General features: G+C 37.2%; 1 protein-coding gene across 1 annotated transcript in view; it reads left to right on the top strand.

Moving 5' to 3' along the window:
* Positions 1-1,887: 1,887 nt before the first annotated feature.
* MEIKIN (meiotic kinetochore factor) overlaps positions 1,888-27,780 on the top strand; it is an 80,319-nt gene continuing 54,426 nt past the window's right edge. Inside the window, exons 1-6 of the mRNA XM_059416343.1 lie at positions 1,888-2,174; positions 2,342-2,429; positions 3,006-3,093; positions 4,889-4,949; positions 13,534-13,671; positions 21,818-21,937. Coding sequence (XP_059272326.1) covers positions 2,063-2,174; positions 2,342-2,429; positions 3,006-3,093; positions 4,889-4,949; positions 13,534-13,671; positions 21,818-21,937 — 607 coding nt within the window. The 5' untranslated portion in view covers positions 1,888-2,062. The remainder of the gene's footprint in view (positions 2,175-2,341; positions 2,430-3,005; positions 3,094-4,888; positions 4,950-13,533; positions 13,672-21,817; positions 21,938-27,780) is intronic.

Below are 27,780 nucleotides of genomic sequence, written 5' to 3'. Positions count from 1 at the left end.
GGGAGACAGACAGATAATTGAATTAAGATGTGTCTGCCCTATCTCATCCTTTTGTATGGGACACATCTCCTTCCCTTTTATAGCCTGGTTCTGCGCGAAGCTTTAAAAAGACCAAGTCTGTCTGTAGTCTCTTTAATCCCCTTGCTACCCAGGGCTTCAAACTCCTTTCCTTGCTCCCTCTACCCCCTGCCCAACCATATGTTAGGAAGAATGGGGTCATGACAAACACACTAGGCAAATGCCAGCAGACTCACGCCACCTATGCCAATCATCAGTCACAATGAGCCTCTATCGGCTGTAGTTTACTCAGCTGCAGAATGAGGAGGCAACTAATTATCTCCAAGGACCTCTTTTGGCTCAAGAAATCATTCGTAAGTTTATTTCCAGTTTTGAAACCCTATGTATGAACTCCTATGAATCTTTACTTGATGGCATTTCAGTAAATGCAGACCAGTGAGTGAGACAGACCTCTATAGGGCCACCAAAGCACAGATCAGCTTTTGCTTTAAGCTGCTTTCCTGTTTCATTGTTTCTTCCATTTCTAGGTATAGGGCATGGAAGAACCCAGACCTCCCACAGGTCATTTCAGAACTCCAAGTTTTTTTCACAACAGTCCCCAAAGGGAGAGAGGAGAGCCTGGAGACCCGACTTGTAAACTAGAGACTGCCTGTCAGCATATTATGGATATAACTAAAGAAAGGAGGTTGAAATATGAGAATTGCTTTGTACTGCAAAAACACTATGAGATCCTAGACTGAAGGACACCTCTGTATCCCCAGGACCTACCACCATGTCTAACACAGACTAAGGTGCTGAGTAAGTATTGATTCAGGGACTCAAAGCACTGTATCTAATTAGGTAAGACTACCCACATTCTGTTCTTGAAAGCTAAGTTTTAATGATTACTTATATATTGAATCAACTGTCGTGACTTTCTATGAGCTTATTTTAAATTTTAAAAAATTCAGAGTGATTTCATTATGAAAATATTGTGGCTGTATGTGTGCTATAGTCATACATACACACTATTGGAGCATCACCAAAAAAGTCTGGAGTTTTTGTAATTTTATATCTACAAATGCATTTTTAATGTTGTGAAATGTCATTTTTAAAAATAGGAAGATGGTTATTGTGTGCACAATATGTTCATCAGCTGCAGCCAGATGGTTCAACCACAGTGTACGGAGAGAGGGAGGACATTCCCACGTTCCTGCAATGATGCCCAGCAAACGCGCCGAGCCCCAAGTCAGCAGGAGGTAAGAAATTCTCTACCTTGACCATAAGATGGACAGGGGCTAAGGGATTCCACTATCCTTAAGAAGAAATATCCTGGAAACAAGATCTTCGAATGCTCAAATACCATGGCCCGGTGACTGAAGCTTATTGCTCAGGAGGCTATTCTCTACTGGTTTAATGTACTTTTGTTCCCGTCTGATCTTCCTGCACTGAGTCAGGTAACGCCCCCCCACCGCCCCTGTCCCCCTCCGCCCCCACCCCCGCTAGATTCCCTGTGTTCAGACCCCAACACTATTACGAGGGCTTTAACACAATGTTACAAGGAGACAAGCTGAGCCATCCGTAGCATCACGTGACAGGCTCATCACACCAAGTAAAAAATGAAACGCAGAGGAGCAACCTCCTGGACGACGAAAAGCCTTTTCCCCGTAAGCTTCCCTTCAGGCGAGAAAGGGGTGAGTCTGTACCACCAGTTGGCAACCCTGCGGGCCCACTGCCAAATACCCCAACGCTACGCCCCCGGGCGTAGGGGAGGCGGGGCCGTCTTCAGGGGGCGGAGTCTCCTCCTCGTTACTCCGCTTCCCAGAAGCTATCGCGCGGCTTGGTCAAGATAAAAAAGGGCGGGAGGGCAGTGGGAGGCTCCAGCCAGTCAGGCGTTGGTGCTGTCGGCTTTTATCTCCTCGTCCAGCTCCTGTCGTTCTATTCCGCAGGCAGCTACGTTGCCCGGACGGTGGTTCACTCAGACTGTAGATTGTTTCCTCTGGAAGGCTGAGAGACAGGCTGTGAAGGGCCGAGAGGTCCCTGAGGCCTTGGGAGTGGGGTGGCAATGTGGTCACTACGGGTGTATACCCGCAAGAAGCGGGTCGGCCAGAGGCTCAACCTAACCCCGACGCTGGACCTAGGCCCCACCGCGAAAGTAGAGGCCCCCCCAGGTCCAGGCAGAAGGCAATCTGCGCACCGTAAGCCCCAGCTGACAGGGCCTGTGGAGCAGGGCCCAGGGTGGGCGAGCACAAGGGCGGGGGTGACTAGTCCTCACCCCAGGGACACCCGAGGGCAGCAAGCCGGCTTCCAGGGCTTTGCCCTGAAATATGTCGTCCTCTCTTAGGCTTGAAAGGGAAAGCACATCGTTTGCAGAAGATCTCAGAGAAAGCAGAGTGCGGTGGGCAGGGAGTTAGCGGTTCTAGGCCACCGAGGTGCGTAAGCCACTAGTGCCAAACCTGTGCCCTCTGTCTCCGCAGAACTTTAGTCTCCTTTTCCGCCTATAGGCCCTCATTCTAAGTGTCAAGGAAGAAATAACTGTAATACTATTTACTTTGGCTGCTGTTGCAACATAGACCCAGAAATTTGACTTTAGGAAGATTTTTATTTGAGAGAGAGGGAGAGAGAGCAGACAGAGACTCCCAAGCCGACTCCCTGGGAAGCGAGAAGCCCCAGGAGTTTGATCTCAGGACCCAGGAGATTATGACCTCAGCCTAAATCTTCAGTGGAAGCTCAACTGACTGAGTCACCAGGTGCCCCTGGAAATACTTATTTAAGAAATTTTTTTTTAAAGAGCAGTTTTGCCAACTTACCTAAAAGCAAGTGAGATAAAACCTTCCGGAAAGCATTTGTAGCGCCAGCGAATATTGGTACAATTAACCCACTGGAGTCTTTACTTTTTCCTAATGACGTCTAAACAGCCTTTAAGATTCTGAACAGTGTGAACTGTGAACAGAGAAGGGGAGAGCCAAGTCAGACCATGCAAATTAATTGTGTTATTTGTTTGTTAGCGGTCAGTTAAGAGTTACAGGACAGAAAAGCCTGCAAGAAAATAGCACTAATGAAGAGCCCCCGGATGAGAAAGTTGCTGCATTGAGTGTATGTATATTTCTCTTACGGACCTTGGATATACTTAAAGCAGAGGCCAATGGTAACTGATGTGCCTTCAGATTAAAGTGTAGTAAGAATTTTGTTCAATAGTGACTGCATATCTTCCTAGCGTTTTTGTAAACATTGGTGTTTTCTCTTTAGACAGGCCCTTGAATTTCTAATTCTGGTTGAAGATTCATGGGCGTATCTTTTTTGTTTTTAATTTCCAATTGACACAGATTTGAGAAATGCCCATTACTCACTAATTTTCTATAAAACAGCTATCTGTAAGTTTTTCTTAGTAACTCCCTTATGTTTAGTAGCAGTTAAACCATTTTAAAGCCATTTTCATTCTCATTTGAATTTCCTTTGATGGCTAGTAAACAGTGTTCATTACCATTAGAATATATAACTTCTTGATTTACAGTATTTAATATGGATTCTGTACAATATTTTAAGGATATGTAGTAATTTGGAGAGATACAGAATTTAAAAATTGCTTGTGACTCATTTACCATTAACATTAAATAGTCATGTTCCAGAGCTTTAGCTTATATATCTCTCTAAAACATGTGTTTTGGGGGTGGGCAGTTTCAACAAATGGCATTTTTTTTTTTTTTAAACAAATGGCATTTTTTTAAAGGGCCCTTACCCTAGATTTTAAGTGTTAAGTGTTCCTTGCAGATGTTTCAGATTATGCAAAAAAAAAGTGCTTTAAAAATTCCCTCTAATTTTTATGTATTTCCTTACATTCCTTTTTCTGTTTTTTTTTTTTACAATCTCTTTTTTCAATTTAGAAATTGTTATCCTACTGTATATTCCTCTAACACTAAATGGCCTTCAAAAATATGATTTTCAGTGTCTAAATAGTGCTTTGTCTTAGAGATAAATATACTTTAATTTATATAACTATTTTCCGGTGGTTGGAGGATTGAGGTTTTACCATTTTAGGTATCAGTGGACGTTGTACCACGGAAGTTTTTTGTGTACCTTAAAATTGTTATCCTAAGACAAATAACTTTGCAGTGAGTCAAGGGTTGGATCATGTTTAAAGTTTGATTCATGTCGGCCACTTGGTACCATTTTACCTGATACTTAAAAAGTACATATATTTTATTGAACATGACATCTGAAACTAATGATGGTACTATATGTTGGCTAATTTAATTTAATATTTTAATAAAAAGGAAAAAGGAAAAAAATGCATATATGATAGATGAAAAGTAGCATGTTATTTGATACTGCATTTCTCTGAATGCAGTATCTCTGAATGTAAAGTTTACACTTTTTCCCCCTCCTTTTATTGGCCATTTGTGTTTCTTTTTTGTGAAATGCTTATTGATATATACTTTGAAGATAGTTACACTTTATACACACATAACAAATAGTTTTATATTTTTTTGTTTGCTTTTAATCATATTTCTGGTATTTTAACTTATCACTCTTTTCATTTATTTTGCTTTCATATTTAGAGAAAGAAAAGCCCTTCCAGCCTAGGAGGTCATAAAAATATTCACCTTTAATGTCTAGTTGCTGTTTTATCCAGTAGTTAGTTGACTAGTATATTGCTGAGTCTGTAGATATGTCCATGTTATTATATTTTAGTATTTATTTTTAGATTTAATATTATCAGATTACATCTGTGATCAGTAGGCTGAAAGAATCAATTACATATGAAACTGATACACAATGTTGATACTAGTTTTTCATTTTCAAAGTAACCAAACTAGTGTGATATAATATTATAATATGAAAATATTCAGTCTCATAATTTGTGCTATATTTTAATTCTCGTTTCCCTTAGGAATCAGTGACTGATGACCTCCAGGTTGACTGTAGTTCATCCAATAGTGAGCTAGTATCAGGTAAGATTATCAGATGTGAACTCTCTCAGCTTTGTTTCTTATACATAGAAGCATCCATTTGTATTTTTGCCTCATCTTCCCATCTCAGTGGAAGAAGTGTCTTTCTCCTAGTCCGGGTGAATCCTGCATGTACAATGGACCTCATCCTCATCCTTCAAACACACTCCAGTCAGTTAAAATTGAGATCAATACTACAAAAGAGATTGACTTGAGGGTAACTAATTGAGTTTATTTAGAAAGTTTAGGGAACAGCATGTGCAAAGACCCTAATATGGCACTAAGCCTTGTGAGTTCTATGAACTGAAAGAAAGCCAGTGTGACTGTAGTACAGAGAGAAGGGGGGAATGCAGTAATAAGCCAAGGTTCAACAGAAAGAGGCCTTGCATAACATTGTAGGCTATGTCAAAGATTTTGGTGTTTGTATTTGTAGCAGCAAGAAGCCACTGAAGTCTTACTTAGGAAAATATATGATCACCTTGGCTGTGGTATGGAAATAAGCAGAATGGATGCAAATAGATCAGATAGGGGGTTATACAGTAGTTTAGAGGGAAATGATGGCACTTTGTACTAAAAGATGACATTGGAAATGGAACAAAGTGGGCATAACTCGTGACTATTTTAGGAAATGAAACTGACGGAGTTTGGCAAATGAGGAATGAAGTAGATGGACGTATCAAAGATGACATCTGTTTCTGGCTTGCATAACTGAATATAAGGTGGTGCCATTTACTGAAAAAAAAATCTTGTTTGAGGGAAGGTTCATAAATTATGTTTTTAATATAAGTTATGAGTACTTTTAAGATGATTAAGTAGAATGCCATATGGGCAGTTGGATATGGAGGGAAGCTGATAGAAAATTTGTGAGCCATCTACATATTGGTGTAATCAAAGTTATTTTAAAAAATAAGAAAGGATGCCATCAGCACACCAGAAATACTGAGGAATTCTTAAAAGCAGATGAAATCAGATTGCTGAATATTTGAAGAACAGAGAAAAACTGCTGCTGTGGTAAGAACAGCTCTAGAGACATTTGAAACAGTTGGTCAATAAATGCAAAAAAAAAAAAAAGTAATAGAAAGGACTCTGAAGGAATTGTCAAGGTGATGGATTAAACACTACATTATGTAACTATGTGGCCTGGTTCTTCTTCTTCATCCCTTTCTTACATTGGAAACATTGGCAGTTACAATGCTGGCTGCCAGGATAAACCATGGAAACTCTCCTAAGCAAAGAGAACTAAGGGTTTGGATTCTAAGTGTCAATTTTGAGGCTGGAATGAGAAGCAGAAGAGAGTCTGAAGTAACTGCAGAATGCCACAAAGATCACAGAGGGATAAAAAAGTGAAAGAGATAGATTATGCTTATGCTTATTAACCCCAGGGTACAGATGTAGTATAACTCTCTGAAGTGGAATTTCTTTTTTTTTTTTTTTAAGACATTTTATGTATTTATTTTAGAGAGCAGAATGAACATGGCCATGTGAGAGAGAAGGAGCAGGAAGAGGGGCAGAAGCAGATTCCCTGCTGAGCAGGGAGCCCAGTATAGGGCTCTGTCCCAGAACTCTGGGATTATGAGCTGAGCTGATGGCAGACGCTTATCCGACTGAGCCACCCAGGCACCTCTGAAGTGGAATTTCTTTTCTTTTCTTTTTTTTAAGATTTTATTTATTTATTTGACAGACAGAGATCACAAGTAGGCAGAGAGCCAGGCAGAGAGAAGAGGAGGAAGCAGGCTCCCCATAGAGCAGAGAGCCTGATGCGGGGCTCCATCACAGGACCCTGGGATCATGACCTGAGCGGAAGGCAGAGGCTTTAATCCACTGAGCCACCCAGGTGCCCCTGAAGTGGAATTTCTGATAATGGAACCTTGTAGTATGTACACTATCCGGACAATTAGGACAGTGCTCCATGTAACCTACAATACCCAGAAAATACAGGAGGACATCACCATGCAGAACCCAGGTTCTCAGAATGTCTTATCACTCATAAGTCTCCAGAAGTAGGCTGCTGTTTCAGAGTGTATATGCACTGCTATACAAGCAAAGATTTTCAAGTAGAGATATAAACAGACAACCAAGAGCAGCCAAAACTTTGAATAAAATCAGTGGCATGGAAGAGAGGCAACAAATTGAGCAAACAGAGTAACCTTAACAGCTGAGAAATAGCAAAAAACTTTAAATATCTCTTTGAAGACAAGAAGCTGGGGCACCTGGGTAGCTCAATGCGTTAAGCATCTGCCTTCAGCTCAGGTCATGATCCCAGCGTCCTGGGGTGGAGCTCCACATCAGGCTCCTTGATCTGTGGGGAGTCTGCTTCTCCCTCTGCCTGTCCCCCTGCTCGTGTTCCCTCTCCCTCAAATAAATAAATAAAATATTGAAAAAAATAAAGACAAGAGACCACTGGATCCATAATATAACAATCTGTTTTAACAGAAATTATAGTCCCTAGAAACTAAAAAATCATCAAATTTTAAAGCTCAGAAAATGATCGGAATATTGAAATGAATTCAGCTCAAAATCAAATTAGCTGGCTAGAAAGTAGAATAGAGAAATATTTCCTAGAATATAGTACAAAAGAACATGGAAGGTGCTCAACAAATGCATTTCCTTCCTTCTCTTCTCTTTTTATGTTTAACTTATACTTGTTCTTCAAGGAAAAAAAAAATCAGGTGCTGTCTCTACTGGGAATTCTCTTGACCCATCTTCTCTCTTCCTACATGAGTTGTTCTTCCCTGGGAATTCTGTGGTACTCTTTGTATACTTCTTTTAGGACTCAAAACAGTAGTATTTTTGCTTTTGTTACTTTTGGCGCTAAAGCCATTGAGAATAAGCCCTACATTTTATGTTCCTATCTCATGTTTGGGACCTTATATAATTGCAAATCCTTATTGAATGAGTTTTATACTCTGTTTAGAGAAAATAAACTATTTAATCATAATTATTATTTTCTTAAATTGTAGTTTAAATACATAATATATGTCATTGGTTACTAGATTTATCAAGTTGATGGGTAAAAGATAGAAGGAAATAGAGACTAGACTGTCTCTAATTTGCAGACTGGTTGTATTCTAAGACATCTTTGTCAACTGATATTTGAAACCTAGAATACTTTTTCCCATAATAAAATGTAAATGGTTAGGTTTGAACAACCTACAGAATTGTATTTAATACTTAAGTAACCATTTTAATTCTGTCTTGGAATGTAGTTAATTTTGCAACATGATGAAAATTAATTCAAGACTTTATATTTAGTATAGAAGATTGAACATAGACATTTACTTCTCCCTTTCCTGAGAGAGAAGGAAAAAATAATTGAGAGCTAGCTGCCTAAAGTAAGGACAAATGAAGAAACAAACTGATCCAAGCTATAGTTTCAGGAATTAGAGGCATCACATATTCCTGAAGAAATGTGTACAGATAGTGTTGAAAATAGGAGGATTTTTAGAAATCTTTAAAAGTAATGGTTAAATTCTTTGCTCCCTTCCCTAACAGTGTGGTCAGACAATTACTCTTTTTCCTACCTTGGCAGTCCAGATACATTGAAGCACAGGATCTGGACTCAGGGATGCCCTATTGAAAAGTAGTAGGGGTACAGGGAGGAGGGAAGGGAATTAACTAAAGTTTGTATTCTTAGTGGTGTAACTTTTGGGCCCATTATCCCACCTTACCCCACTCACGAAAATACTCCTTTTTTTTTTTTTTTTTTTCAAAAAATACTGGAGGATTCTGCTTTTAGAATCTTCTCTGACCAGAAGGAGACCTATATTCTAGCAGTAATGACCTGGTCCCTATCTTAAGTACCCTTCTGTGAAGCCCACTACTTCCTAAATCCCACTCATGGAACTAGAATTTCCAATTAATGTTTTAGAGCATCATTCTTGCACATTCAAGAATTAAAAGGCATTTAATGAAAGCATTTCAAATAAATGGTACCAAATGAAAAGAAGCTTGAAGGATACAGTGCAAAGTAAAGAAAAATTTTAAAAGCCATGTTTTCATTATCCTCAGGAGAATGAAAATATGTATCCAAGGTAAAAGTATGGACTACCATGAAAAGGAGCAGTTGGAAAACAAAAAGTATTCTTAAAAAATAAAAATACAAAATTAAAAATAAATACATTATTTTCATACAAATACAAAACACAATCATAGTACAATTTTTTGTACAAATTTTATACAAATATTTACACAAATTTTGTATGTTTTTTTTATACAAATACAATATAATACAAATACAAAATTAAAAATAAAACATTCTGGGCACCTGGGTGGCTCAGTCATTAAGTGCCTGCCTTCGGCTCAGGTCATGATCCCAGGGTCCTGGGATCAAGCCCCACATCAGGCTCCTTGCTCTGCAGGAGGCCTACTTCTTCCTCGACCACTCCCCCCTGCTTGTGTTTCCTCTCTCACTGTGTCTCTCTCTGTCAAATAAATAAATTAAATCTTAAAAAAAAAAGAAGAAGGAAGAAAAAGAAAACATTCTGTGAAGGATTGGATGATAAATTTAAGGAAATACTCCAAAAGTCTCTCTCTGTCAAATAAATAAATTAAATCTTAAAAAAAAAGAAGAAGGAAGAAAAAGAAAACATTCTGTGAAGGATTGGATGATAAATTTAAGGAAATACTCCAAAAGTTAAACTAACATCAGAAGATAAAAGATAAAAATAGTGTTAGTGGTGACACAATTCTGTGAGTATACTAAAAATCACTTAATTGTATACTTTAAAAGGTGGAGATTTATGGAATATAAATTTTACCACAATAAAACTGCTATTTTAAAAAGAAATATAATGGGGCACCTGGGTGGCTCAGTGGGTTAAGCCGCTGCCTTCAGCTCAGGTCATGATCTCAGGGTCCTGGGATCGAGTCCTGCATTGGGCTCTCTGCTCAGAGGGGAGCCTGCTTCCCTCTCTCTCTCTCTCTCTGCCTGACTCTCTGCCTACTTGTGATCTCTCTCCGTCAAATGAATAAATAAAATCTTAAAAAAAAAAAAAAGGAAAAATAATGAGAAGATGAGTTCAGACATTTTAACATCTGAATAGTAGTTCGAGATATTATAGAGTAAACAGAAAGGAAATTATGAACACATAAAGCTAGACATTTTTCTAGAATTAAGAGAGCTCATGAGTATATATAACAAAAGAGCCCACTAGCTGCCCATCACAATGAATGAAAAAAGACTCATACCAAGCACAACACAATGTAACTTAAATATCCTCAGGATAAAGAGAGAAATCCTTCAGTCTTCCAGGAAAAAAATTGTTGATTGCAAATAAGCAATGGAGAATATGAATGGCATTAAGATTCTCAAGAGCAACTCCAGAAGCTAGAACATGGTGGGGCAATGCATTTAAAATTCTGAAGCATACAGATTTAGCAGAGATAGAATAGATGCCCAGGCAAAATTCAGTTCAGATTTCAAGGCTGATGATGCCACCTGTATAACTGAGAGGGTTAAGGAAAGGTTTGTCACTCACATAATGAGACTTTCTAGAGAGAACTGCATCTTCCAAATAGGACTGAAAATGGCTTGAGAGAACAGGGAGAAGAAACAGTAGAAGGGGTGTTAAGTGAGGCCAGGATGGAGTTTCCCAGGCATGGTTTTAACTTGAAACCATTGCCAAAAGATGGAACATCAGGACTTTCTTATCAGCTTGCCCAAATGTGGGGCAGAGATAGCACTGAGGTTTGAATTTGTCAAACATCGGAAAATGAAATCAGTCATTTTAATACACGAGTCTGGAATTCTGTACCCAGCCAAACAATTACTCAAGCATGAAGATAGTAGTATAAGCAAATTTCTAGACAGGTCTTCCATCTTTTCCCATGAGATAAAGGAGATACTCCAGCAAAACTAGAGAATAAATCAATAAAGAAGAAATCAAAGTATCCAGCAATCAGAGGCAATCTGATTGACTTTCTTAAGATTCAGAAAGAATTCCTTAGGATAATGGTAAAAGGGGAATTCCAAGAAGACACCTGTGCATCATGTCTAGAGGACAAGAGGTCTGAATTTGAGCAAGTGAATTGAGAGCTTCAATAGCAGTACTTCTTAAAAAACAGGGGGAAGGGGGAGAAAAAGAAGGAAAGAGGAGAAAGGGGGAATAAGGGTGGAAAAAAAAGAAAAGAAAAAAGGGAAAGGAACTGATAGATAACTTGGAAATTTTTTAAAGTATTGAGAAGAGATGTATAAGTTTGTAAATACTTGGGACAGAATAGTGATCGGTACTTAGAAAACTAATTTTATTTACTATTTATTTATTTATTTATTTTTAAAGATTTTATTTATTTATTTGACAGAGAGAGATCACAAGTAGGCAGAGAGGCAGGCAGAGAGAGAGAGGAGGAAGCAGGTTCCCTGCGGAGCAGAGAGCCCGATGCGGAACTCTATCCCAGGACCCTGACATCATGACCTGAGCCGAAGGCAGCGGCTTAACCCACTGAGCTACCCAGGTGCCCCTAGAAAACTAATTTTAAAATTGAGTAATCAGTAATTGAAAAAAACAACTTGTAGCAAAAGGATCTGTCTATAGCTCATAGTGTATGGCTTGGGTATAAATATATTTGAGCTGGCATAATAATAGAATTGTTGAACACATTTTAATTTAGAAATATAAAGGGAGTGTTAGAAGAAACAGCTAGTAGTTAAAAATAGTTGACTCTGGAGATTAGGGAATTATGGGGTGATATGAGACAACAGATTGCTGTTTTGGTTACAAGCCTTATAGAACAAGTTGACTTAATTAAAAAATATATATATATGTGTATATATATATATATATACATATATATATACATGGTATAAGCTGACATAAATATAACTTTAAGTGCATTTACATTTCTAACCTGTGACTCCAGAAACATCCTTCCACTGCTATAATCATGAATATTTATATATTTTTTTCTCTACCCAACTACCCAGATGGTGAGCATGGGATTTTCCTAATTTCTAAGCCTGGCTTGAGTTCTGGGGTTTGGTGGAAGGTCTGGTTCTACTCTGTGTGTGGTGTTCATGGAATTTTGAAAACTGGAAGGCAAGAGAGATGTAACAACATGTGAGAGGGGAAGGATGAAGACAGAGTGAGAAGACTAAGAAGCGAGGACAGGGACAAGATACTCTGGGGCACTTGGAGTAAGAGAAGCAAAAGATGATCAACCTACCTATGACATCTGATGTGGCGAAGAGATTAGATTGGGTCAATCAATTTAAGTGTTGAGTGGTGGTTAGAAGAGGGGGCCAGATTAGAAATAATTGTCAACTTTAAGGATGGTGTTGGAGTGGAAGAGAAAGATGTGGTAAGGTCAATGTAGGAAGGACAAAGAGTTAGTTGTCTCAGGTGGGTAATGGATGAGGAGAGATGGGCTATAAGTCAGTGCCCCACAGGAAAAATAAATTTATGAGAGTCATGCTCCCCTTTTATCCCTAACCCTCCCAACACCCTGCCAGTTTTTATTTAGTGTTAACATCTATCTTTTCGGTTGAAAGTGTTTAATAAATGCTGACTAGAGAAGACTACATTTTCCCTTTTTTTACTAAACCTGTTTCTTAAGTTTTGGTATTAATTTCCTTCCCTTTCATTTATGTTAAAGTTCTTCACTATAGTTTATTCTATAGGGATAACTTTAAAGACTTCTTAGTCTGGGAGATTCTCTGTTCAAATATTTTGCCCCTTATTGAAAGGTTTGTTTTCTTATTATTGAGTCTTCAAAATTATTTATATTCTGGATTCCAATCTATTTGCAGATGTTTTCTGTCAATCTGTGACTTGTCTTTTTCTTTTAACAGTCTCTTTCAAAGAGAAGGTTTAAATTTATGAAGTTTAATGATCATTGCTATAGTTATTGTTAATCTTAGTGTTATAAGAAATCTTTGCCTACCTCAGTGTCATGAAGATTTTCTGCTCTGCTTTTTTTTTCTCGAACCTTGTATTTTTAGGATTTACATTTATGTCAATGACCCATTTTTTATCTGATGGAAGATATGAATGCAAGTTTTTTGTTTTGTTTTGCTTTTGCATATAGGTACGCAATTCCTTCAAGATAATTTGTTTAAAACAGTGTCTTTTCTCCACTGAATTGCCTTTGCATCTTGGTAAAAAATCAGTTGCTTGTATAAGTCATTTCTGGGCTTTCTGTTGAATTCCTTTGATCTATTTGTCTGTTTAAGCTCATTGTTTTTTATATGGAATAACTAGAGTTACTTTTCCTTCTCAGTTAGTTAGTTTACAATTATGGGTTACTTATATGTAAAACTTGCATTTTGGAATCAAAAATCACAACTTAACCTAAGGAAGGGAAGAAATAAATTATGAAACTTGGTAAAGCAATGGAAAAAGATTATAATGGTTTCTCTACATCAAAGCCAGAATTTCTAAGATTGAAATAATGGTTTCTCTACATCAAAGCCAGAATTTCTAAGATTGAAATTAAAGTGGTATGCAACAGTATGCTTTTTCAGTTGTTTGTATAAGTAATTTTACATTCTCTCTATATAATTGCATTTATGTTTCTACAAATATGAATTCCTAGGATTTTGAGTCTATTTACTATTGAAACATTTTACCCTTTTCCTTTGTTTATTTTATAGGACTAAGTTTGCAGCATGGTATTTCTAGTTCTCTTCTGAGCTATTCATTCACAGACTCTTACACAGAACACAAGAGTTTTGGAGAGAGTTTAAGCAGTTTCTCATCACCTGAACTCTTCAGAGGATCAGATTCTTTAGGTAAGGAAATACTCTCAACCTTAAGCTGACCCATATAGAAATTGTTCCTTTGTTCACAAATAATATTCCTCTTGAGAAGATATGCTTGTCTTCCTCAACAAAACCTCCTTCCCCAGTCCACTACTGCATTCCATGCTCAATCACATAGGACTATTCATTAAAAGCTACCAGACAGTGCTCGCTTCGGCAGCACATATACTAAAAGCTACCAGACAAGAAAAGGAAGAAGATACTAGGGGAATGCCCCCAAAACAGGCCAGTTTGATCTGTAGTATCCCAGAGAAGCTCACAATTTGGCTTCACCAGTACTTGTAAAAAAGTATGTCTGAAATGTGAAAGATGTGGTGACTACTTTCTTACTCAAATGGAACTTAGAGATTTATTCTTTGGGGTGTTTTGAAACAGAGGAACTTTGGCCTATAGGATACTAAGCACTGCTAAAAACAAGGATCTGTGATATTTTGAAATGTTGGTCCCAAATACTTATTCCCTTGTGGTAATATTATATATCCACATTGTTGCCATATCCTTGTAGTGGGCAGAGTGTACTCTCTCCCTCGTTGGCTCTGGAAAAGCAATGGAAATATGACTTGCTTTGAGCAGTAGGATATCAGTGAATGAAACATAAGCAGATCTTTAAAATATGCCTAAATGGGTGGACTTGTCCTCTTAAACTTTTAACATTGTGAGAAGAATATATCTTAATTAGCTTCAGCTTCTCCTGTGGGGATCCCAGAATGAGAGGTATGGAACAGAACAGTCCCAGGCAATCTGTAGATTGCAGAGAGCTGCCCCAGCATATCAGCAGAAATGTAAACTGAAGCAAACCTGGTTGAACCAATCTGTAGACATGGGAATAAAAAATAAATGCTTTCATTTTATGTCCATGAGATTTGAGGGTTATTTATTACATAGAAAAAGCCAACTGTTTCAGATACTGTACAGAATGAAGTAGAGACGAAATTAAATGAAGTGTACATTAGGAATTGTTGTACCTTCTCACCTAATACCTGTTCCCTCACCAACCCAACATTCCCTTTTTCTGTTCAGCTTCCAGAATACTAGCATCCAGACTTGAACATTTCAGGCAGGAGAATGGAAGATTCTTTCCTAACAAATCTGAACTACCCTAAAGAAAATATCTAATGATATTGACCTCAGTAGCCCTTCAGTGAAGCTGATAAGAACACCCTAAAATGAAGTTAACTTGTGACAAACCCCAACTAGGCCACAGAAATCCCAGTTAGCCTCTTACGGCCCTCTCTTAAATATGAGTAGAGAGCCAAGAATCACCAGACCTCTGAGGAAAGTTTCTAACATAAAACATAGAGATCAGAACAAAGGAAAATATGGAAATGATATCAGCAAAATGTTGGAATAAGAAGCCCTGGCTCCTCCTTCCCCCATGGACACACCAATTCAACAGTAATACATGGACTTATTCCTTTTGTGAGAAATCTAGAAGCTAGTCAAGGGACTCTTATACCCAAGGCATGTATGAGATCAGCCACATCAAAGCCAGTAGGAAAATTCAAGACACTCTCTCACCATAATTCCCACTCATAGCACATTGCCACACAATTGGCAGAAAACCACCAGGTCCCAGCTTCTCCGTGGGGAGGGAAAAAAAGGACCGAACTGTGTGTGAAATATAAATTTTCTGGGAGCTTCCCAAAGGATTGGCTACTCTTGTGACTGTTTCAGATTGCTGCCTAAGGGAATGGCTTCTGTCTCATCTGTCTCAGAGTGCTGATGGGACCTGCTATATTCTAGATGACTCTTGGCCATTAACAACAAATACATTGTGTGAGGAAAGCTTAAGACACTCAAGGAACACAATGAAACATGCAATTTATACTTCACAGGGGTCCCAGAGGGAGAAGAGATGAGGGAGGGAAAGAAAGAAGGGAGGGATAAAAGAAAGAGAAGGAAGAGGGGGAAAAAGGGAGGTGGCGGGGGGTCGGGGGAGGAGAAAGAGAATGTGGGTAGAAGGAGGAAAAGGGAGAAGGAACATGCCAGAAAATTTATTTATAGAAATAATAGCTGCAAACTTCCCAAATCTGGGGAAGGAAATGCAGACCTAGGAGGCCCAATGAATCTCAGAATAGGCAAATCAAAGAAATCCACACAGGAACTCATAATCAAATGATCAAAAGCGAAAGACAAAGAATTTTAAAAGCAGTAATACAAAAGCAAAATAGAAAACAGCTTACATTAGAAAACAGTCTACAGGGACGCCTGGGTGGCTCAGTTGGTTGGACAACTGCCTTCGGCTCAGGTCGTGATCCCGGAGTCCTGGGATCGAGTCCCGCATCCGGCTCCCAGCTCCACGGGGAGTCTGCTTCTCTCTCTGACCTTCTCCTCGCTCATGTTCTCTCTCACTGTTTCTCTCTCAAATAAATAAATAAAATCTTAAAAAAGAAAACAGTCTACATTAGACTTACATAGAAAACTAGACTTACATAGAAAACAGTCCACATTAGACTATCGATGGATTTCTCAGCAGAAACATTGGTGGCTGAACTGTACAGATACAGTTAAAGTGATCAAAGAAAAGAAACTGTCAACCAAGAATACTGTAACCAGCAACACTGTCATTTTTTTAAATGGAGTATTATTCAGCCATAAAAATAATTTTTTATTCTTTGCCATTTACAAAGACATGGGTGGAGCTAGAAAGTATACTGCTAAGTAAAATAGAGAAAGACAAATAAACCATATGCTGTCACTCATATGTGGAATTTAAGAAACAAAAAGAGCAAAGGGGAAAAAGAGAGAGAAACCAAGAAAAAAATTTTAAATAAGATTTTTTTATTTGAGAGAGAGAGGGATAATGAGAGATAGAATATGAGCAGTGGGGAGAGGGAGAAGCAGGCTCCCCACTGACCAGGGAGCCTGATGAGGGATCGATTGCAGGTCCCTGAAATCATGACTTGAGCCAAAGGCAGATGCTTAACCAACTGAGCCATTCAGGTACCCCAGGAAGCAAACTTGTTTCTTTTTTTTAAAGATTTTATTTATTTATATGAGAGAGAGAGAGCACAAGGGGGGGGATGGCTAAAGGGAAAAGCAGATTCCCCGCCCAGCAGAGAGCCTGATGTGGGACTCCATCCCAGGACTCTAGGATCATGACCTGAGCTGAAGGCAGTTGCCCAACCAACTGATCCAAGCAGGCGCCCAGGAAACAAACTCTTAATGGTAGAGAACAAACTGATGGTTACCGGGGCACAGGGACAGCAGGAGGCCTGCTTCTCCCTCTCCTACTCCCCATGCTTGTGTTCTCTCTCTCCCTGTGTCTCTCTCTGTCAAATTAATAAATAAAATCTTAAAAAAAAAAAAGTTGGGGCACCTGGGTGGCTCAGTGGGTTAAAGCCTCTGCCTTTAGCTCAGGTCATGATCCCAGGATCCTGGGATCGAGCCCTGCATCAGGCTCTGCTCAGCGGGGAGCCTGCTTCCTCTCTCTCTGCCTGCCTCTCTGCCTACTTGTGATCTCTGCCTGTCAAATAAATAAATAAATCTTTTTAAAGAAAAAGTTAAAAGACTAAAACTATTAAAATAACTATAATAAAATATGTTAATAGATACACACTATAAAAAGGTATAAATTATAACATCAGTAACAGTGTGTATGAAGGGATAAATAAAAATATAGTTTTTTGGGGCACCTGGATGGCTCAGTCAGCTAAAGCATCTGCCTTCAGCTCACGTCATGATCCCAGGATCCTGGGATCAAGCCCTTTGTCAGGCTCCCTGCTCAGCAGGAAGCCTGCCTCTCCTGCTCCCTTTGCCACTACCCCTGCTTGTGCTCTCTCACTTTCTCTCTCTCTCTCAAATAAATAAATAAAATCTTAAAAAAAAATAAAAATAAATATATGAAGTTTTTGTATATAATTGAAGTTGCTAGAAGCTTAAAATAGATTGTTAAAACAAAATTTTATATAAGCACTATGGTAACCATGTAGAAAATACCTATAGAAGACACTCAAAAGATTGGGATGCCTGGGTGGCACAGTTGGTTAAGCATCTGACTCTCAGGTTCAGCTCAGGTCATGATCTCAAGGTCCTGAGATCGAGCTCCACATTGGGCTCTGCACTGAGCATGGAGTCTGTTTTCTCTGCCCCTCCCCACCTCACACTCACTTTATCTTTCTCTCAAATAAATAAATAAAATTCTTTTTTAAAAAATTTATTTATTTATTTATTCGACAGAGGGAGATCACAAGTAGGCAGAGAAGCAGGCAGAGAGAGAGAGGAAGGGAAGCAGGCTCCCTGCTGAGCAGAGAGCCCAACGCGGGACTTGATCCCAGGACCCTGAGATCATGACCTGAGCCTAAGGCAGCAGCTTAACCCACTGAGCCACCCAGGCACCCCATAAATAAATATTTTTTTAAAAGAAGGTACACAAAAGAAAAATAGAATGGAATAAAAGCATATCAGTATGAAAAAACATCAATGAAACAGAAAGGAAGATGGCAAGAGAGGTAAAGGGGCAAAAGAACTAAAACACAGAAGATAAACACAAAATAGTAACAGTCTTTCCCAGTCAGTAATTATCTTAAATGTAAATGGTTTAAATTCCCCAACCAAAAGACAAAGAGTAGGAGAATGGATTAAAAAAACCAAGGTCCAACATTATGCTGTCTACTAAAGTCTCTTTTTATATTTCAGGACACTCATAGTCTTAAAGTGGAGCAATGGGAAAAGATATTCTGTGCAAATGATAACCAAAAGAGAGCAGGAGTGACTCTTCTTATATCAGCTAAAACAGACTTTACATCAAAAACTATCACTAGACACAAAGACATGATATAATGATAAAAAGGTCAATTAATCTGGAACATATTATGATAATAAATAAATAGGCACTTAGTATCAGAGTACCTAACATAATCAACTCTGATAGACCTAAAGGCATAAATGGACATTTATATGGTAATGGAGACTTCATTACTTATAGTTTAAATAATGAATAAAACATCTATACATAAATTCAACACTTTAAAAAAAAGGATTTTATTTATTTATTTGACAGACAGAGATCACAAGCAGGCAGAGAGGAAGGCAGAGAGAGAAGAGGAAGCAGACTCCTTGCCAAGCAGAGAACCCAATGTGGGGCTCAATCCCAGGACCCAGGGATCATGACCTGAGCTGAAAGCAGAGGCTTTAACCCACTGAGCCACCCAGGCACCCCTAAATTCAACACTTTTTTATTTCAAAATGTATTGCAAAACTACAGCAATTGTAAAACATGGTACTGGCGAATAGATAGACATATAGGTGAATGGAATGGAGAGCCCTGAAATGAATCCATACTTATACAGTCTTCTTGATTTTAAATGAAGAGTGACAAGAATAAACAATGGGGAAAGAATAGTCTCTTCAATAAATTATGTTGGGAACACAGGACTTCCACATATGAAAGGATGAAATCAGGCCATTACCTTACATCATGTAGAAAAACCAACTCAAAATGCACTAAAGACTTAAACATAAGACCAGAAACTATAAAACTCCTAGAAGAAAACACAAGGGTAAATCTAGATGATATTGATCTATGACACCAAAAGCACGGTCAACAAAACCTCAAATAGTCAAGTGGGACTACATAAAACTAAGAAGCTGCACAGGAAAACAACAGAACAAAAAGACAACATACAAAAAGGGAGAAATGTTTGCAAACTACGTATCTGATGAGACTGATGTCTAAATCTGTAAGAAACTCCTGCGACTCAGTAGGAAAAAAACCATAGTGGATGAAGGACTTGAATAGACATTTCCCCAAAGGGGACATACAAATGGCCAACAGGTGAAGGCTGGGTGGCTCAGTCAGTTAAGTGTCTGCCCTTGGCTAGCTCATGATCCCAGGGTTCTAGAATCAAGTCCTGCACCATGCTCCTTGCTCCATGGGGAGTCTGCTTCTCCCTCTGGTTCCTTGTAATTATGTTCTTTTTCTCTGAAAAATAAATAAATAAAATCTTTTTAAAAAATGACTAAAACCAAGCAAACAGTTGGTCGACAGGTATATGAAAAGATGCTCAGCATCACTAATTTTCAGGGGTATGTTAATTAAAGCCACAATGAGATCTCACCTTACACCTGTTGGGATGATAGTGATGATGATAATAATAATAGTAAAGCAAGTGTTGATAAGAATATGGAGAAATGAGTACTCCTGTATGATGTTGTTAGGATTGTAAATGGTGTAGCTGCTACGAAAAACAGTGTGGAGTTTCCTCAAAAAATTAAAAATAGAACTACCATATGATCTACCAACACACTTCTGGTTCTTTACTCAAAGTATATACACATGATGAAATAGTATTCAGCCTTAATAAAGGGAAAGACTTCCAAATGCAACAACATGGATAAATTTTGAGAATGTCACACTTAGTGAAATAAATCAGTCACAGAAAGATAAGTACTATATCATTCGCCTTGCATGAGATATCTAAAATAGTCATATTCATAGCAGAGAATAGAATGTTGGTTTCCAGAGCCTAGGATGAGATAGATATGGGAAGTTGCTATTCAACAGGTATTAGTGTCAGTTTCGTAAGATCAATAGGTTCTAGAGATCTCCTAAACAACAACACTGTGCTATATTGTTAAAAATACTCTATTATAAACTTAAAAATTTGAGAGGGAAGATTCATGTTGAATGTTCCTACCAGAATAGAACAAAAAATTAAAAAGTAAGAAAAGGAACCATGCAGAAATAGAAACACAAGGAGAAAAAAATTTTTTAAAAATAGTCTAATTGACATAAACTGTATATTGTGTCCATTAAATAAAAGTAGGGTGCTATAAAAAGCAATATTCCAATAACAAATGCAGCAACAGGGAAAAACTTGGAAGAAGTATTAGAAGTTAGGGTTGAGGAGAGAAGAGTCAGGAGGAAAAGAAAGAAAAAAAGATTGCAGTTTAGAGAGAGGGAAAAAAAATCAGAGGAAGAGTATATAAAATCTAATATCAAATAAATGGAGTTATAGACAAAGATAATGGAAGAAACAGAGGGAAGAAAATTATAAATGTTATAATTCAAGAGCATTTCCTAGAGCAAAAGAGTATGATTTCTGTGTTAAAAGGGCCACAGTGTACCTAGCACAATAGATAAAAAACACCAAGATAAGAGCATTATGCAACTTTAGAACTAGAGAATGGGATAAAAAGAATGGGTTTATAGAATTTGAAAGAGTTTGTGATTAAATCAATGAAAAATACAGAGAAAATTAAAAAGACTTATTGACTCTGGGGTGTAGGGGGGAGAAATTGTTATGGTATACTGCAAGAGTAAATATCATTTTTATATCAATTTATCATCATAATGTCTACACCAAATATTGATCTAACTACATATGCAATATAATGAATTGTGGAAATTGTGAGAAAGGTGAGGACAGGGACATAAGAGAGAATAACCTCATCCTTCCATAGCGGGAAATCAATGCAAAGCTTAAAATCGACATCAAGTGATACTAGTATGTTATTTAGTGATATGATATTTAATGGGACCTAGGTATAATTTACACATAAAATATTAAGAGGAGGGGCGCCTGGGTGGCTCAGTGGGTTAAGCCGCTGCCTTCGGCTCAGGTCATGATCTCAGGGTCCTGGGATCGAGTCCCGCATCGGGCTCTCTGCTCGGCAGGGAGCCTGCTTCCTTCTCTCTCTCTCTCTCTTTCTGCCTGCCCCTCAGTGTACTTGTAATTTCTCTCTGTCAAATAAATAAATAAATAAATAATCTAAAAAAAAAATATTAAGAGGAACCTCCTGTGTATGCCGTCTGTTCCTTAGGTCTATAATCTTTATGGGGCAAAAATCTATGAAAGAAATAGCACTGAAATAGGCCAAAGATTATTTATTATCCTAATGCAATCAAGGCTTGTCTTTTTTATCTGTCTTCTCAAAATATTTAATTACCACATATTTAATATTTAAATTAAATTTAAATTAAATTTATTTAATATGTAAGTATACTTACATATACTTACATAATACTTACATATTAAATAAATTTAATATTTAATTACCACAGCTTGGTATGGGGAACCTAAGCTGGTATGGGAACCTAAGTTGGGGCTCAGGGAGATAACCTACTGTTTGTACGCTGTTCAAAGTTGTGTGCCATTTCCTCCTGCTGTTTTAGATTGGGAATGTCCCAAATTGGAAGAACGTACACGATGCAAAAATTCCACTCTTCTGGATACCAGTACAGCAGTAGCAATAGAGAAGGTACCACAGTTTTCAAACCTCTCTGCAATTTTAGGTAAGTTTTCACATTCTTTTTTCTCATGTCACAGGGGAAACCCCATCGTCAATGTTGGAAAAAAAGTAATTTCTAAAAACTATTTATAAGCTAAATTCATCAATTAATATTACCTTTGGCTACACATAATATCTGACTAGTAGTAGCTTAAGCACACATGGATCTTCTTTTTTATAACTTTTATTTTGAACTAACTTTAGAATGCATAAAAGGTGCAAAAATAGTACAGAGAGTTCCTATATATCTTTCACCTAGCTTTCCCTAATGCTGCCTTATATAACATTAGTACAATGATCAGAATCAGAAAATTAACAATGGCATAAAACTACAGACTTTATTCACATTTCACTAGTTTTTCCACCAGTTTCTTTTCTTGTGTTTCAGGATCCAACATTGCATCTGGTTGTTATTTCTTCTTTAATCTACTATAGTCTGTGACAGTTTCTCAGTCTTTCTTTGTCTTTCATAGTCTTGATACTTTTTGAAGATTTCTGATCAGGCATTTTGTAGAACATCCCTCAAATGGAATCTGTCTAATATCTCCTCATGATTGGAATGAATTTATTCACTTTTTAAAAGAATGCTGCAGAAATGATGTTACGCCCTTTTTAGTAAGTACATCATATGAAGTTCTTGAGGTCAGTATATTTTATTACTGGTGATACTAAACTTCGTCATTGGATGAACATAGTGTCTGTGGTTTCCTGCATGGTTAAGTTACTAGTTTACCTTTGTGTTAACAAATATATATAAAAGATAGTTTAAGACCCTTAAATTCTGTTTCTCCTCAAGTTTTCATTCACTGGCATTAGTAGTCATCAGAGGAGTTTGTGACATTTATTACTCTGGTGTTCATGTAATGATGATTTTCCATTTCACACTTTGCTGCTACATTTACTAATTGGAATCCTACTGTAAAAGAACTATCTCTTTTCTGCCACTATTTATTCAGTTGTTTATGTCAGTATGAAGTCATGAATATTTATTTTATGTGTCCAAGTCCAATACTTTCATTATTTATTTATGTATATATAGAATTCTAGTATACACATAAAGAAGTTTCAGAATTGTTAACCCAGATCCCTTTGAGAAACACACTAACTAAATAGATTATAGCATTTTTGTACAGTTCTGTTTGTTATTACTATTACAAATTAAAATAATGTTTTCCGAAGCTATATATACAGGTTAGTTCTTTTCTTCCCTTCCCCTTGCAGTACAGTTGGTATTCACTTGAAATATACTTAGATTGATTTGTTAGTGTTGGATTTAGTTTTTCATTCCCCATCCTATTTGTTATTTGTTTGTTTCTTTATTCAGAGAGAAGGGGCTATGTGAAGGTATGTGAAACATTGTTGTGGTTCTGAGAGTCAAAGTTGTAAGAAATATGTATATTCTCAGAAAATATCACTTCTTCCTTCCTGCTACTCTGATCCAATTCCCCTCTTCTTTTTACACCTTTCCCATCCAACCATTATAAGTAACTAGTCTCTTTAGTTTATGGTTTATCCTTCTTATATTTCTTTTGTATGTATTTTCTTACATCTTCTTCTTTCTTGCATAGAGCTTAGCATACATATAGATGTACTTTTTATTTTGTTTTTTTTTTCCATCCACATAATAATAGGTACGAGAAATCACTGCAGATCTTAGAGATCTTCCTCATTTTTTTGAAAGCTACATAGTACTCCACTGTATGGATGCACTTTTGTTTGTCTAACCGCTCTTTTATGAATAGGGTGTGCAAGGGGTTTTCCCCCAATATTTTACCACTACAAATAATGTGTTAATGAATAAATTTATTATATATATCATTCATATTATTGATGGAATATCTTCAAGGTAGATTCTCAGAATTAGGATGACTGAGTCAAAAGGTAAGTGGATTTATAGTTTTGTCAAATATTGCCAAATTTTCCTCCAGAAAGATTAAACCTGTTTGCATTTCCACCAGCAAAGTATTACAGTGCTTGTATCCTCATATCCTCACCAGCAAAATATATTGTCATATTTTAAAATTTTCAAATTTTTTTACTCTAATAGGTGAGAAATGATATCTCAGGGTTATTTTAATCTGTGTTTTATTGTCTGTGAGTTTAACATTTTCATATGTTTGAGAGCCATTTTTGTTTTGTGTGTGTGTGTGTATGTGTGTGTGTGAGTTTTCCTTTCATGCTTTTTCCCCATTTTTCATTCAGCTTTTCATCTTTACCCTCCCTCTCTAGGTTCATTAGATATTAAGTATATTAGCCTTTTCCTAAAGGCTCCAATCAAAAGACATAGGGTGACAGAATGGATTAAATGAACAAATGCTGCCTGTAAATGAACATATGCTGCCTGTAAGACTCATCTCAGACCTAACGACACATACAGACTGAAAATGAAGGGATAGAAAAACATTTACCATGCACATGTAAATAAACAAAGTCCAGGGCAGCAACACTTTTATCAGACAAAATAATCTTTAAAACAAAGACTGTAACAAGAGACAAAGAAAGGCATTAAATAATGATAAAGGGATAAATCCAGTGAGAGAACATAACAGTTATAAATATCTACATATTGAATATTGAAGCACCTAAGTACATAAAGCATATATTAATGGACATAAAGAGAGAAACTGATAGTAGTACAATAATACTATGGGACTTTAACAACCCATTTAAATCAATGGATAGATCATCCAGACAGAAAATCAATAAGGAAATGGTGTCTTTAAATGACACACTACACCAGATGAACATAACAGATTCATACAAAACATTTCATCCAAACAAGAGAATATATATATTCTTTTCAAGTGTTCATGGAATTTTCTTGGGAATAGATTGCATATTAGGCCAGAAAGCAAGTCTTAGTAAATTTAAGAAGGTTGAAATCATACTAGGCATCTTTCCTGACCACAATAATATAAAACTAGATATGATTCACAAGAAAAAAACTGGGAAATAAACCTCCAAAACATGTGGAAACTAGACAGTATAATATAAAACAACCAGTGAGTCAACAAAGAAATCAAATGGGAAATCAAAAATTATATAAAGACACAAGGAAATGAAAACATAACGGTTCCAAGCCTTTAAGACAAGCAGTTCTAAGAGTGAAATATAAAGTGGTAGAAGTCTACCTGGAGAAACAAGAAAAAGCTCAAATAAATTATCTAATCTTAATCCCAAAGTAACTAGAAAAAGAACAAACAAAACCCAAGATGAATAGAAAGAAGGAAAATATAAAGTTCAGAGCAGAAATAAATGTTAGAGACTAAAACAAAAACAAAAACAATAGAACAGATCAATGAATGCATATAGATCGATAGATATCTAGACATATCTAGAGATATCTAGAGATAGAAGACCCTACATACTTTACCAAAAAACTATTAGAACTAATAAATAAACTCAATAAAGTTTAAAGATACAAAATTAATACCCAGAAATTGGTAACAGTTCTATACACTGATAGTGAAGTAGCTGAAAGAGAAATTAAGGAATCAACTCCATTTATAATTGCCCAAAAAAGAATAAAATACCTAGGAATAAACTTAACCAAGGAGGTGAAAGACATGTACTCTGAAGATTATGGAACATTGATGAAAAAAATCGAAGAGAACACAAACAAATGGGAAGATATTCCATGCTCATGGATTAGAAGAATTAATATTTTTTAAATGTCCATACTTCCAAAAACAATCTAAAGAGTCAATGCAATCCCTATCAAAATACAATAGCATTTTTCATAGAACTAGAACAAATAATCCTAAAATTTGTGTGCAACTACAAAAGACCCCAACTAGCCAAGACAATATTGAGAAAGAACGAAACTGGAGGTGTTGTACTTCCAGTTTTCAAGATATACTACAAAACTGTAGTCAAAACAGTATGGTTCTGGCACAAAAACAGACACATAGATCAATGGAACAAAAGAGAGAGCCCAGAAATAAAACCATGCTTATATGGGCAGTTAATCTGTGACAGAGGAGACAAGAATATACAATGAAGAAAATGCTTCTTCAATATATGCTGCTGGGAAAACTGGACAGCTATGTGCAAAAGAATGAAACTGGACAACTTTCTTACATCATACACAAAATAAAATCAAAATGGATTAAAAACCTACATATGAGACCTGAAACCATAAAAATCCTAGGAGAGAATACAGGCAGTACTTTCTTTTACATAAGCCATAGCACTGTTTTTCTAGATATGTCTCCTGAGGTATGGGAAACAAAAGGAAAAATAAACTATTGGGACTATATTAAAAAGCTTTTGTACAATGAAGGGAACCATCAATCAAACAAAAAGGCAAGCTAATGAATGGGAGAGGCTATTTGCAAATGATATATCTAATAAGGGGTTAATATCCAAAATATATAAAGAACTTCTATAATTCAACACCAAAAAACCAAACAATCCAATTTTAAAAAATGGGCAGGGTGGGGCACCTGGGTGGCTCAGTGGGTTAATCCTCTGCCTTTGGCTCAGGTCACAGTCTCAGGGTCCTGGGATGGAGCCCCACATCAGGCTCTCTGCTCAGTGGGGAGCCTGCTTCCCCCTCTCTGACTGCCTCTCTGCATACTTGTGGTCTCTCTCTCTGTCAAATAAATAAATAAAATCTTAAAAAAAAAATGGCAGGGTACCTGAATAGACGTGTTTCCAAAGACATACAGATGGCCAACAGACAAATGAAAAGATGCTATCCATCACTAATCATCAGGAAAATACAAGTCAAAACCACATACCTGGCAGAATGGCTAAAATAAAAAGACAAGAAAAAACAATTGTTGGTGAGGATGTGGAGAAAAAGCAACACTTCTAAATACGAATCAAAACCACAATGAGATAACACCTCATACCAGAAAGAATGGCTAAAATTAGCAACTCAGAAAACAACAGATGTTGGTGAGGATGCAGAGAAAGGGGAACCCTCAAGATACAAACAGTGATTCAAAGGGGCACATACATCCCAATGTTTATAGCAGCAATGTCCACAAAGCCAAACTGTTCAAAGAGCCCAGATGTCCATTGACAGATGAATGAATAAGGAAATCTCTCTCTCTCTCTCTCTCTCTCTCTCTCTCAGACACACACACACACACACACACACACACAGAGGAATATTACTCAGCTATCAAAAAGAATGAAATCTTGCTATTTACAATGACATGGATGAAACTAGAGGGTATTATGCTAATCAAAATAGTCATAGAAAGATAAATACCATATGTTTTCACTCATATGTGGAATTTAAGAAATGAAACCAAGGAATGTAGGGGAAAGGAAGGAAAAAGAAAATAAGAGGAAAATAGAGGGAGAGGCAAATCATAAGAGAATTTTAACTAAAGGAAACAAACAGAGTTGCTGGAGGGTAGATGGGTGAGAAGATAGGGTAATTGGGTGATGGGCAATAAGGAGGGGACTTGAAGTAATGAGTACTGGGTATTGTATGTAAATGATGAATCACTAAATTCTACCTTTGAAACTAAGAATACAGTATGTATTAATTATATTGAATTGAAAAACAAATTTTTTAAAAAATATCTTGAGAGAGAGAACATGTGAGGACAGCCACCAAGAAGGGGGAGAGGGAGAAGCAGGCTATCCACTGAGGAGGGATCCCAACTTGGGACTCAGTCCCAGGACCCCAGGATCATGACTGAAGCCGAAGTCAGATGCCTAATGGGCAGAGCCACCCAGGTGCCCATTAAATGCAATTTTTTTTTTTAAAAGAACTCTTATCCACTTTTGGTGGGAATGTGAATTGGTACATCCACTGTGGAAAACAGTGTGGATTTTCCTCAAAAAACAGAAGTAGCATATGATCCAATAATTCCGCTAATGGGTATT

The sequence above is a fragment of the Mustela nigripes genome, chromosome 12, assembly GCF_022355385.1.
Source record: "Mustela nigripes isolate SB6536 chromosome 12, MUSNIG.SB6536, whole genome shotgun sequence".
NCBI lineage: Eukaryota > Metazoa > Chordata > Mammalia > Carnivora > Mustelidae > Mustela > Mustela nigripes.
Note: the sequence above shows the minus strand (reverse complement) of the source record. Positions and strands in the feature narration are given on the sequence as shown.